This window comes from Perca flavescens, chromosome 16 (assembly GCF_004354835.1).
Source record: "Perca flavescens isolate YP-PL-M2 chromosome 16, PFLA_1.0, whole genome shotgun sequence".
Lineage (NCBI taxonomy): Eukaryota > Metazoa > Chordata > Actinopteri > Perciformes > Percidae > Perca > Perca flavescens.
In genome coordinates, this window is record NC_041346.1 from 34,473,855 (window position 1) to 34,488,383 (window position 14,529).

A 14,529-nucleotide genomic window follows, 5' to 3' on the forward strand; every position below is an offset into this window, starting at 1 on the left:
CAACACGTGACATTTACAACAGAACACTTTGAATAAACTTTATTTAAACCAGTGCAGCAGAAACAAACACTTTGCATCAACTTTATTGATTCTTTCAGACTTTACAAGAATGTCGCGTTCATTTCCTAAAACATTTATTTTGAAAATCTTCAACCCTTTCTTCCCTCATTTGGTTTGAATATTTAATAATTTATAATAATTAATTAATTCATTAATCACTTTTAATTTAATCTAAATCTACATTTTCTTTTAACACTTTTTTTCATTTTTACAACTTTATACAAATAAAAAGTGGAACACGGACGAGTCATGGTGAGGTCATGCTTTATGCTGGAACAGGAAGTGACCCTGCGTTTCCATGGCGACACTCAACAACTTTTACTTTGAAGGCAGGAAGTGACACAAACATCCAGAGACCGACCTTGTGTTGTTGGTAAGTGGTTCAGCTATGCTAACAGTCTTTATGCTAAGCTACGCTAACAGTTTCCCCCCGGTTCCAGTCTTTATGCTAAGCTACGCTAACAGTTTCCCCCCGGTTCCAGTCTGTATGCTAAGCTACGCTAACAGTTTCCCCCCCTAGGTCCAGTCTGTATGCTAAGCTACGCTAACAGTTTCCCCCCTAGGTCCAGTCTGTATGCTAAGCTACGCTAACAGTCTTTATGCTAAGCTATGCGAACAGTTTTCCTCCCTAGGTCCAGTCTGTATGCTAAGCTACGCTAACAGTCTTTATGCTAAGCTATGCGAACAGTTTTCCTCCCTAGGTCCAGTCTGTATGCTAAGCTACACGAACAGTTTCCCCCTGCGTTCAGTCTTTATGCTAAGCTACGCTAAAAGTTTGCACAAGGTGATTACTGTGTTCCTGACGGTTGCTATGGGAGTTACAGGTGGTTGCTAGAACACTTCACAGTGGTTGATAGGTGTTATTCTGGGATGTTTGAAGTCATGACTCAGCAGTTTCTGCAGACAGTCAGAACATCTGGACCCCCTCTGGTGACTGGCTGCAGAATAAGCCCCGCCCCCTCTGGTGACTGGCTGCAGAATATGCCCCGCCCCCTCTGGTGACTGGCTGCAGAATAAGCCCCGCCCCCTCTGGTGACTGGCTGCAGAATAAGCCCCTCCCCCTCTGGTGACTGGCTGCAGAATAAGCCCCGCCCCTCCATGTTACACTTAAAACTCAAAGTAGACATTACAGAAGTGTGTGTGTCTCTGTGTGTGTGTGTGTGTGTGTGTGTGTGTATCTCTCTGCGTGGGTGTGTGTGTGTGTGTGTGTGTATCTCTCTGTGTGGGTGTGTGTGTGTGTGTGTGTATCTCTCTGTGTGTGGGTGTGTGTGTGTGTGTGTGTGTGTGTGTATCTCTCTGTGTGGGTGGGTGTGTGTGTGTGTGTGTGTGTGTGTGTGTCTCTCTGTGTGTGTGTGTATCTCTGTGTGTGTGTGTCTCTGTGTGTGCGTCTCTCTGTGTGTCTCTCTGTGTGTGTGTGTGTGTCTCTGTGTGTGCGTCTCTCTGTGTGTGTGTGTGTGTGTGTGTGTCTCTCTCTGTGTGTGTGTGTGTGTGTGTCTCTGTGTGTGCGTCTCTGTGTGTGTGTGTGTGTGTGTCTCTGTGTGTGCGTCTCTGTGTGTGTGTGTGTGTGTCTCCTATCATCTGATTGGTATAAAATAATTTGTTACTCTGATGATATTTTGGACCAGAAACAGAGATGTTTTCTTGTTGTCGTGTCGGCAGAAACACAGTTTACCCAGTCAGTGTTGCTGTGTCTCCATGGCGACCCAGTCAGTGTTGCCCCCCCTCTAGCGAGCGCGTGCGTCCAGCAGCAGTAGTCGTAGCAGAGTCCTAGCGGCGGCTAGCAGCGCCCCGTGCAGCGCGTACTGCGCGGCTAGCGCCCCGGCGCCGCGGTAGAAGCCGGCCGCGCCCTCCTTGCGGCGGATGGCGTGCAGGCAGTCGGAGAAGCCGTCGTACTGCGTGTTGACGGGCAGCACCAGCGGGCCCCCCCCCGCGGCGACGCCGTCCGTGGCGTCGATGATGGTGCGCGTGCCCTGCAGCGCTAGCCGGTGCAGCGCCGTCTCCAGCGGGAACAGCACCACGTCCGCCACCAGGCAGCCGGCCCACGCCGCCGCCAGCTCGGGGAAGTAGGCGTCCAGCGGGTTGGCGGGGGGGGCGGCGGCGGGGGGGTCGTGGCGGGGGGGGCGGGCCCTCTGGTGCAGCCACAGCGCGGCCCGCTGCACCGCGGAGGAGATAGCGTAGCGTAGCATAGCGTGCAGCGCCGCGGGGAGCAGCAGGGAGGTCAGGGGCAGCAGGCGGCGGCTGTGGGGGGCCCCCACCCCAAGGACCCGGGTCAGACCCTCACGCACACAGTCCAGCAGACCACAGGAGGACTCATCTCTCACTATCTCACTCTGGGGGGGGGAGAGAGAGAGAGACACACACACAGACACACACAGAGAGACACACACAGAGACACACACAGAGACACACACACACAGAGAGACACACACACAGAGACACACACAGAGAGACACACACAGAGAGACACAGAGAGACACACACACAGAGAGACACACACAGACACACACAGAGAGACACACACACAGAGAGACACACACAGAGACACACACACAGAGAGACACACACACAGAGAGACACACACACAGAGAGACACACAGAGAGACACACACAGAGACACACACACAGAGAGACACACACAGAGACACACACAGAGAGACACACACACACAGAGACACACACAGAGAGACACACACACAGAGAGACAGAGAGACACACACAGAGAGACACACAGAGAGACACACAGAGAGACACACAGAGAGACACACAGAGACACACACACAGAGAGAGAGACAGAGACACACACAGAGAGACACACACAGAGAGACACACACACAGAGAGACACACACAGAGAGAGAGAGAGACACACAGAGAGACACACACAGAGACACACACAGAGAGACACACACACAGAGAGACACACACACAGAGAGAGAGAGACACACACAGAGAGACACACAGAGAGACACACACAGAGACACACACACAGAGACACACACAGAGAGAGAGAGAGACACACAGAGAGACACACACAGAGACACACACAGAGAGACACACACACAGAGAGAGAGACACACACAGAGACACACACAGAGAGACACACACACAGAGACACACACAGAGAGACACACACAGAGAGACACACACACAGAGAGAGAGACAGAGAGACACACACACAGAGAGACACACAGAGAGAGAGAGACAGAGACACACAGAGACACACACAGAGACACACACACACAGACACACACAGAGAGAGAGAGACAGAGAGACACACAGAGACACACACAGAGACACACACACAGAGAGAGAGAGACAGAGAGACACACACAGAGACACACACACAGAGACACACACACAGAGACACACACACAGAGACACACACACAGAGACACACACACAGAGACACACACACAGAGACACACAGAGAGACAGGAAGAGCTTTTATTCTGAAGGCGGCTTCAGCAACAATCTCAATGATCAGAAAATGTACCGTATTTCCTCCAATGAGAGCAGGAGGCCTTTATCTGTAATTCCACCTACACCTGTAGCTACCGCCATCTGCTGGCACCTGTACGTTACTGCACCTACACCTGGAGCTACCGCCATCAGCTGGCACCTGTACGTTACTGCACCTACACCTGGAGCTACCGCCATCAGCTGGCACCTGTAATGTTACTGCACCTACACCTGGAGCTACCGCCATCTGCTGGCACCTGTGCGTTACTGCACCTACACCTGGAGCTACCGCCATCAGCTGGCACCTGTGCGTTACTGCACCTACACCTGGAGCTACCGCCATCTGCTGGCACCTGTGCGTTACTGCACCTACACCTGGAGCTACCGCCATCTGCTGGCACCTGTGCGTTACTGCACCTACACCTGTAGCTACCGCCATCTGCTGGCACCTGTACGTTACTGCACCTACACCTGGAGCTACCGCCATCTGCTGGCACCTGTACGTTACTGCACCTACACCTGTAGCTACCGCCATCAGCTGGCACCTGTACGTTACTGCACCTACACCTGGAGCTACCGCCATCAGCTGGCACCTGTGCGTTACTGCACCTACACCTGGAGCTACCGCCATCAGCTGGCACCTGTGCGTTACTGCACCTACACCTGGAGCTACCGCCATCTGCTGCCACCTGTAATGTTACTGCACCTACACCTGGAGCTACCGCCATCTGCTGGCACCTGTGCGTTACTGCACCTACACCTGTAGCTACCGCCATCTGCTGCCACCTGTACGTTACTGCACCTACACCTGGAGCTACCGCCATCTGCTGGCACCTGTACGTTACTGCACCTACACCTGGAGCTACCGCCATCTGCTGGCACCTGTACGTTACTGCACCTACACCTGGAGCTACCGCCATCTGCTGGCACCTGTACGTTACTGCACCTACACCTGTAGCTACCGCCATCTGCTGGCACCTGTACGGTACTGCACCTACACCTGTAGCTACCGCCATCAGCTGGCACCTGTACGTTACTGCACCTACACCTGTAGCTACCGCCATCTGCTGGCACCTGTACGTTACTGCACCTACACCTGTAGCTACCGATATCTGCTGGCACCTGTACGTTACTGCACCTACACCTGGAGCTACCGCCATCTGCTGGCACCTGTACGTTACTGCACCTACACCTGGAGCTACCGCCATCTGCTGCCACCTGTACGTTACTGCACCTACACCTGGAGCTACCGCCATCTGCTGCCACCTGTACGTTACTGCACCTACACCTGGAGCTACCGCCATCTGCTGCCACCTGTAATGCGTTACTGCACCTACACCTGGAGCTACCGCCATCTGCTGCCACCTGTGCGTTACTGCACCTACACCTGTAGCTACCGCCATCAGCTGGCACCTGTACGTTACTGCACCTACACCTGGAGCTACCGCCATCTGCTGGCACCTGTACGTTACCGCACCTACACCTGGAGCTACCGCCATCAGCTGGCACCTGTACGTTACTGCACCTACACCTGGAGCTACCGCCATCAGCTGGCACCTGTACGTTACTGCACCTACACCTGGAGCTACCGCCATCAGCTGGCACCTGTACGTTACTGCACCTACACCTGGAGCTACCGCCATCAGCTGGCACCTGTACGTTACTGCACCTACACCTGTAGCTACCGCCATCTGCTGCCACCTGTACGTTACTGCACCTACACCTGGAGCTACCGCCATCTGCTGGCACCTGTACGTTACTGCACCTACACCTGTAGCTACCGCCATCTGCTGCCACCTGTACGTTACTGCACCTACACCTGGAGCTACCGCCATCTGCTGGCACCTGTACGTTACTGCACCTACACCTGGAGCTACCGCCATCTGCTGGCACCTGTACGTTACTGCACCTACACCTGGAGCTACCGCCATCTGCTGGCACCTGTACGTTACTGCACCTACACCTGTAGCTACCGCCATCTGCTGGCACCTGTGCGGTACTGCACCTACACCTGTAGCTACCGCCATCAGCTGGCACCTGTGCGTTACTGCACCTACACCTGTAGCTACCGCCATCTGCTGGCACCTGTGCGTTACTGCACCTACACCTGTAGCTACCGATATCTGCTGGCACCTGTAATGTTACTGCACCTACACCTGGAGCTACCGCCATCTGCTGGCACCTGTAACGCTACTGCACCTACACCTGGAGCTACCGCCATCTGCTGCCACCTGTGCGTTACTGCACCTACACCTGGAGCTACCGCCATCTGCTGCCACCTGTGCGTTACTGCACCTACACCTGGAGCTACCGCCATCTGCTGCCACCTGTAATGTTACTGCACCTACACCTGGAGCTACCGCCATCTGCTGGCACCTGTGCGTTACTGCACCTACACCTGGAGCTACCGCCATCTGCTGCCACCTGTAATGTTACTGCACCTACACCTGGAGCTACCGCCATCTGCTGGCACCTGTGCGTTACTGCACCTACACCTGTAGCTACCGATATCTGCTGGCACCTGTAATGTTACTGCACCTACACCTGGAGCTACCGCCATCTGCTGGCACCTGTGCGTTACTGCACCTACACCTGGAGCTACCGCCATCTGCTGCCACCTGTAATGCGTTACTGCACCTACACCTGGAGCTACCGCCATCTGCTGCCACCTGTACGTTACTGCACCTACACCTGGAGCTACCGCCATCTGCTGCCACCTGTACGTTACTGCACCTACACCTGGAGCTACCGCCATCTGCTGGCACCTGTACGTTACTGCACCTACACCTGGAGCTACCGCCATCTGCTGGCACCTGTGCGTTACTGCACCTACACCTGGAGCTACCGCCATCTGCTGCCACCTGTACGTTACTGCACCTACACCTGGAGCTACCGCCATCTGCTGGCACCTGTACGTTACTGCACCTACACCTGGAGCTACCGCCATCTGCTGCCACCTGTACGTTACTGCACCTACACCTGGAGCTACCGCCATCTGCTGCCACCTGTACGTTACTGCACCTACACCTGGAGCTACCGCCATCTGCTGGCACCTGTAACGTTACTGCACCTACACCTGGAGCTACCGCCATCTGCTGGCACCTGTAATGCGTTACTGCACCCACACCTGTAGCTACCGCCATCTGCTGGCACCTGTACGGTACTGCACCTACAACTGGAGCTACCGCCATCTGCTGGCACCAGTACGTTACTGCACCTACACCTGGAGCTACCGCCATCTGCTGGCACCTGTACGTTACTGCACCTACACCTGGAGCTACCGCCATCTGCTGGCACCTGTACGTTACTGCACCTACACCTGGAGCTACCGCCATCTGCTGGCACCTGTACGTTACTGCACCTACACCTGGAGCTACCGCCATCTGCTGGCACCTGTACGTTACTGCACCTACACCTGTAGCTACCGCCATCTGCTGGCACCTGTACGGTACTGCACCTACACCTGGAGCTACCGCCATCTGCTGGCACCTGTGCGTTACTGCACCTACACCTGTAGCTACCGCCATCTGCTGGCACCTGTGCGTTACTGCACCTACACCTGGAGCTACCGCCATCTGCTGGCACCTGTGCGTTACTGCACCTACACCCGCCATGGGCACCTACACCTACACCTGGAGCACCGCCATCTGCTGGCACCTGTGCGTTACTGCACCTACACCTGGAGCTACCGCCATCTGCTGGCACCTGTGCGTTACTGCACCTACACCTGGAGCTACCGCCATCTGCTGGCACCTGTACCGCCATCTGCTGGCACCTTACTGCACCTACACCTGGAGCTACCGCCATCTGCTGGCACCTGTACGGTACTGCACCTACACCTGGAGCTACCGCCATCTGCTGGCACCTGTACGTTACTGCACCTACACCTGTAGCTACCGCCATCTGCTGGCACCTGTACGTTACTGCACCTACACCTGGAGCTACCGCCATCTGCTGGCACCTGTACGTTACTGCACCTACACCTGGAGCTACCGCCATCTGCTGCCACCTGTACGTTACTGCACCTACACCTGGAGCTACCGCCATCTGCTGGCACCTGTACGTTACTGCACCTACACCTGGCTGAGTTACACATACAGCCGCACGGACTAAAACACCAGGAGGACAATAATCCAGAAAAACTAAGTGGGGAAAAAAGCATGAATATCTTGTTCAATCTGTTAAATTAAATTGGTAGAAATGTGCAATGAACTTGAATTTTATTTTGACTTAATATTATATGTAAGGCATTTAGGAGATTATCCACGTCGCTATCAGAGCCCCGGCTTTTACTTGAGGAAATATGGTACACATATACACACACATATATATATACATATATATATATATATATATATATATATATATATATATATATATATATATATATATATATATATATATATATATATATATATATATATATATATATATATATATATATATATATATATATATATATATATATATATATATATATATATATATATATATATATATATATATATATATATATATATATATATATATATTCTAACTTTATATTTGTTAGATGAATGTTGATAAAAACATTGTGATTATTCATCAGTAATGAATATTTACCTGGACGGTCTCAATGAGGCTGGCACAGTAAAAAGGAAGAGCCACCACAGCTGTTAACCTGCAGACAGACAGACAGGCAGAGAGACAGACAGACAGGCAGAGAGACAGACAGATAGACAGGCAGAGACACAGACAGACAGGCAGAGAGACAGACAGATAGACAGGCAGAGAGACAGACAGACAGGCAGACAGACAGGCAGAGAGAGAGACAGACAGAGAGACAGACAGACAGGCAGACAGGCAGAAAGAGAGACAGGCAGAGAGAGACAGGCAGAGAAACAGACAGACAGACAGAGAGAGACAGACAGACAGAGAGAGACAGACAGACAGACAGGCAGAGAGAGAGACAGACAGAGAGAGACAGGCAGAGAGACAGACAGACAGACAGAGAGAGACAGACAGACAGAGAGAGACAGACAGGCAGACAGGCAGAGAGAGACAGACAGAGAGAGACAGGCAGAGAGACAGACAGACAGACAGAGAGAGACAGACAGACAGAGAGACAGGCAGAGAGACAGACAGACAGACAGAGAGAGACAGACAGACAGGCAGAGAGATACACAGACAGGCAGACAGGCAGAGAGAGAGACAGACAGAGAGAGACAGGCAGAGAGACAGACAGACAGACAGAGAGAGACAGACAGGCAGAGAGAGAGAGAGACAGACAGACAGAGAGAGAGGCAGACAGACAGAGAGAGACAGGCAGAGAGACAGAGAGAGACAGACAGACAGAGAGAGAGGCAGACAGGCAGAGAGAGACAGGCAGAGAGACAGTTAGCTCCAGTAAACTACAGTTTGTTTCATTCATAGAAGAAGAAATGTGTTGTAGTGACCGACCCTTTGAGCAGTAAATGTCCTGCCAGCTGTTTCAGACTCCACCTGTGAGGAAGCTCCCTACACACACACACACACACACACACACACACACACACACACACACACACACACACACACACACACACACACACAGACACACACACACACACACACACACACACACACACACACACACACACACACACACACACACACACACACACACACACACACACACACACACACACACACACACACACACACACACACACACACACACACACACACACACACACACACACACACACACACAGACACAGTTTAGTTCCTTCTGGAGGGATTTGTTGGAATAAAATGAGAATAAAATCCTCTCATCTTAACTACTACAGTAATACTACAGTAATACTACAGTCTCATCTTTACTACTACAGTAATACTACAGTAATACTACAGTCTCATCTTTACTACTACAGTAATACTACAGTCTCATCTTAACTACTACAGTAATACTACAGTGTGTGGTTACCGTGGTAACGGCGTGAACTCGCTGATGACCCCCTCGGCTCCGAGCGTGATGCCGTGGACGATGAAGGTGCTGCCCATCCCCTTCCACTGAGACTTCACCCCCTATACACACACACACACACACACACACACACACACACACACACACACACACACACACACACACACACACACACACACACACACACACACACACACACAGAGACACACACACACAGACACACACACACACACACACACACACACACACACACACACACACACACACACACACACACACACACACACACACACACACACACACACAGACACACACACACACACACACACACACACACACACACACACACACACACACACACACACACACACACACACACACACACACACACACACACACACACACACACACACACACACACACACACACACACACACACACACACACACACACACACACACACACACACACACACACACACACACACAGGACACACACACACACACACACACAGAGACACACACACACACACAGGACACAGAGACACACACAGGACACACACACACACAGAGACACACACACACACAGACACACACACACACACAGGACACACACACACACACACACACACACACAGAGACACACAGACACACACACACACACACACAGACACACACACACAGAGACACACACAGAGACACACACACACACAGAGACACACACACACACACACACACACACAGACACACACACACACACACACACACACACACACACACACACACACACACACACACACACACACACACACACACACACAGACACACACACACACACTATTCAGATTCATATCTCAGAACAACATGCTAGCGTTAGCATGCTAGCGTTAGCATGCTAGCTCGTTCTCAATAGCAAAGCGCTGCTACAACACACACTAGTTCACCATCATCTCCAGAGAACTCCTCCCATGAGCTCCAAGCCTCCCAGCTGATCCTGCCTCTAGCTGACAGGAGCTACATCTGAGCTACTGAGCATGTGCAGTGCAATCAAAGATAGTACAGAAGAAGAAGAAGAGAAGAGGTCTCACTCTGTAGCTAAAACAGAGACCTGAACATGAGTATAATATGTAATATATATATTTGTTTTTTCATTTCATGTTTTTTAATATTAATAAAGTACTTATTTGTATTTGTTCTTATGTGTCTTTTAACATTTGGTAAATAAACTGTATTCTTCCCTGTGAACAGATATATTTATGTATTTGTATGTGGAGTGTGTACCTGAGCCTTGGAGATGGACAGATGTGTGTATTTGTATGTGGAGTGTGTACCTGAGCCTTGGAGATGGACAGATGTGTGTATTTGTACGTGGAGTGTGTACCTGAGCCTTGGAGATGGACAGATGTGTGTATTTGTACGTGGAGTGTGTACCTGAGCCTTTGAGATGGAGTACATGACGGCGACTGCAGTGAACGGAGTCAGGTGGTAACAGCCTCCGTGGAAGTTCACCTGCAGACAGACAGCCAATCAGAGAGCAGCAGGAAGGAGAACTAATCAGACAGCCAATCAGAGAGCAGCAGGAAGGAGAACTAACGTCAACTTAAAGGCTAACTATCGTCTTGCTGCTGAGTTACTGCTGAGTTACTGCTGAGATATACCTGAGATATTGCTGAGTTACTGCTGAGATATTGCTGAGATATTGCTGAGTTACTGCTGAGTTACTGCTGAGTTACTGCTGAGTTGCTGCTGAGTTATTGCTGAGTTACTGCTGAGATATTGCTGAGATATTGCTGAGTTACTGCTGAGTTACTGCTGAGATATTGCTGAGTTATTGCTGAGATATTGCTGAGATATTGCTGAGTTATTGCTGAGTTATTGCTGAGTTATTGCTGAGTTGTTGCTGAGATATTGCTGAGATATTGCTGAGATATTGCTGAGTTACTGCTGAGTTACTGCTGAGATATTGCTGAGTTATTGCTGAGATATTGCTGAGTTACTGCTGAGATATTGCTGAGTTACTGCTGAGATATTGCTGAGTTACTGCTGAGTTATTGCTGAGTTATTGCTGAGATATTGCTGAGTTACTGCTGAGATATTGCTGAGTTACTGCTGAGTTATTGCTGAGTTATTGCTGAGATATTGCTGAGTTACTGCTGAGATATTGCTGAGTTATTGCTGAGTTATTGCTGAGTTATTGCTGAGTTATTGCTGAGTTATTGCTGAGATATTGCTGAGATATTGCTGAGTTATTGCTGAGATATAGTTGATCAGAAAGGTGAGCAGATACCTGACACTGTCTGCGGAAGACGATGCAGGGGTGAGCGAGGACGTTCTCAGTGAACAGACTGCAGACACACAAACAGGTTATTGACAGACTTTTATTCTGAAAATCCTCTCTGCTTCATTAGTCTGAGTGGCCTGTCAGAGCTTTGGGACGGATCACATGACCAAAAACATTTATTAAATGATTATTAGAAGGAGAAGAAGAATTTAATTTCCAACCTGACGAGTCCGATTCCAAATCCTGCAAACCGATTCAGCTGCTCTAAAACAACAAAAACATTAATAACATTAATAAACAGAATCTGCAGATTGTTTTACAGTTTTCAGCTGTGATCCAGGAGGAAAACCTGCAAATCAGATTGTTTTTATGGTCTGGATATAGATCTGTTAGGAGTTTTAGTTCTTACCTCTAGAGACTGTGTCCCTGATTATAACAGACTTATAATGTCTCAAAATACAACAACAGAACCTGTCTTACGGACACAGAAATACAGACATAAATACATGTAGTCATTTACTTATTGATACTCTCTGTCTCCATGTGTGTGTGTCTGAGTGTCTGATGGAACAACAATCTGTGAAACTGGTCCAGTATTAAACCAGAACCGAGCTGTAATGTAACCCTACAGGACTAATGTTCAGCAGCAGTTAGAGTCACTACAAGTTCTGTTGTTGCTGCTGACAGACTCACACTAAAAGTCCTGATTATTTACATGGAGTCTGGTGGAGATATGCTGGCTCTATACACACTAAAAGTCCTGATTATTTACATGGAGTCTGGTGGAGATATGCTGGCTCTATACACGCTAAAAGTCCTGATTATTTACATGGAGTCTGGTGGAGATATGCTGGCTCTATACACACTAAAAGTCCTGATTATTTACATGGAGTCTGGTGGAGATATGCTGGCTCTATACACGCTAAAAGTCCTGATTATTTACATGGAGTCTGGTGGAGATATGCTGGCTCTATACACACTAAAAGTCCTGATTATTTACACGGAGTCTGGTGGAGATATGCTGGCTCTATACACGCTAAAAGTCCTGATTATTTACATGGAGTCTGGTGGAGATATGCTGGCTCTATACACACTAAAAGTCCTGATTATTTACATGGAGTCTGGTGGAGATATGCTGGCTCTATACACGCTAAAAGTCCTGATTATTTACATGGAGTCTGGTGGAGATATGCTGGCTCTATACACACTAAAAGTCCTGATTATTTACATGGAGTCTGGTGGAGATATGCTGGCTCTATACATGTTAAAAGTCCTGATTATATACATGGAGTCTGGTGGAGTTTGGTGATGGTGATTTCGGGGCTGTTTCATGTTACTCTTTAACTAAAAAGGTCTATCTCTGTAGAATAATCACTAATTATTGAAGAGAATAATAAAGTTTATTCATAGAATAAGCTGAAACAAATGTTAAAGAAACAGGAAGAGAAGCTCGTTTTTAACTGAGCGTTAGCCTCGTTAGCTGGAATGTTCCATGTACTTCTAATGGTGCTAATTAGCATACTACATATAGTTCCTATTATAGGATTAGCCTGCAAGCTAACGAACAGTTAGCCTTCAGGGTTTTCTTGTTGCCATGTTAGCCTCCTAGTTAGCTCATTAAAGGACCTTCCGTTAGCCTTGTAGCCGTTAATCTCTTAATTTTACATTGAAACATTAGCCTGTTAGCCTGTTAGCTAACAACCTGTCAGCTTGATATACATGGTACTATTAGCCTGTTAGCCTGCTAGCCTGTTAGCTTGATATACATGGTACTATTAGCCTGCTAGCCTGTCAGCTTCATATACATGGTAGTATTAGCCTGTTAGCCTGCTAGCCTGTTAGCTCCTCCGTCCCTCCCCACCGACCTACCAGCGGGCGGTCCGCCGGGCTGTGGAGCCTCCCAGGCGGCAGCGGGACCTCCGGGGCCCCCCAGCGGCTCTTCGAGCTGCGGTGTCCGGTCTGTGTGGTGCAGGTTGCGGCTGCCCGGGATGTCCGGAGGGCTGGTGACCCAGTGGTGGTGCTGCAGCTCCGCGGGGCCTCCAGCGCTTCTGACCGGGTAGGAGGCTCCGTACAGCGGGTCGTCGCGGCCGCGGTACCCGAGCCCATCGAAGCTGTCCGGCCGCCGGGAGGCCATCGGAGGGTCGCTGCGGGGCAGACTGCGGGAGGACCGGGGTAAACCGACGGCAACACGTCCCGGGAGAATAACGGGAGGAATAAGTTAAAGGAGGAATATTTGACCCACAGATAAACAACATCCACCTGTCACCCGGATGTTGTTCTTCTTCTGCTCTTCTTCCGGCAGCTTGGCGGTGTTACAGCTAATTACCGCCCCCTACAGACGGCCTGCAGCCCCCTCCCTCTGGAGCAGGGCTGTCAAACTCAACTTCCCAGAGGGCCACACTGGAAAATAAGAATCACATCAAGGGATGTAGAGTTTATTGATAGGCTTTTATTTAAGCGACAAAGTTAAATATATTTGACTGTATTATTGCGTGTGTCATAAAGTCTCCTCACTCACAGTTTGGTCGACATAAAGTCCTAAAAAGAATTCGGCAAAAGTGACAAAAACGTCAGAAAAAGTGACAAAAACTAGGTGGGCCAAAATGTATTGTGAACCTAAATTGATCTGCGAGGGGCCAGATTTGGCCCACGGGCCTCGAGTTTGACACCTGTGCACTAGAGGGTGGAGACCCGGCCCGGCCCGTCGGGGGTTCAGACAGATGTTTAGGAATGGTGTTGGTGTTCTGGTCGGGCTCGGTCACATCAGCGAGATGAGACATTGAACACA

General features: G+C 49.9%; 1 protein-coding gene across 1 annotated transcript; it reads right to left on the minus strand.

The window, feature by feature from the left end:
- Positions 1-1,559: 1,559 nt before the first annotated feature.
- Positions 1,560-14,072, minus strand: slc25a46 (solute carrier family 25 member 46). The gene is made up of 8 exons (XM_028601586.1): positions 13,611-14,072; positions 11,963-12,005; positions 11,748-11,805; positions 10,892-10,969; positions 9,462-9,562; positions 8,957-9,013; positions 8,120-8,177; positions 1,560-2,390 (listed from the first exon to the last, which is right to left on the minus strand). Exons 1-8 carry the CDS (start codon positions 13,873-13,875, stop codon positions 1,785-1,787), a joined length of 1,266 nt encoding a protein of 421 aa, XP_028457387.1. The 5' UTR covers positions 13,876-14,072; the 3' UTR covers positions 1,560-1,784.
- Positions 14,073-14,529: the final 457 nt, after the last annotated feature.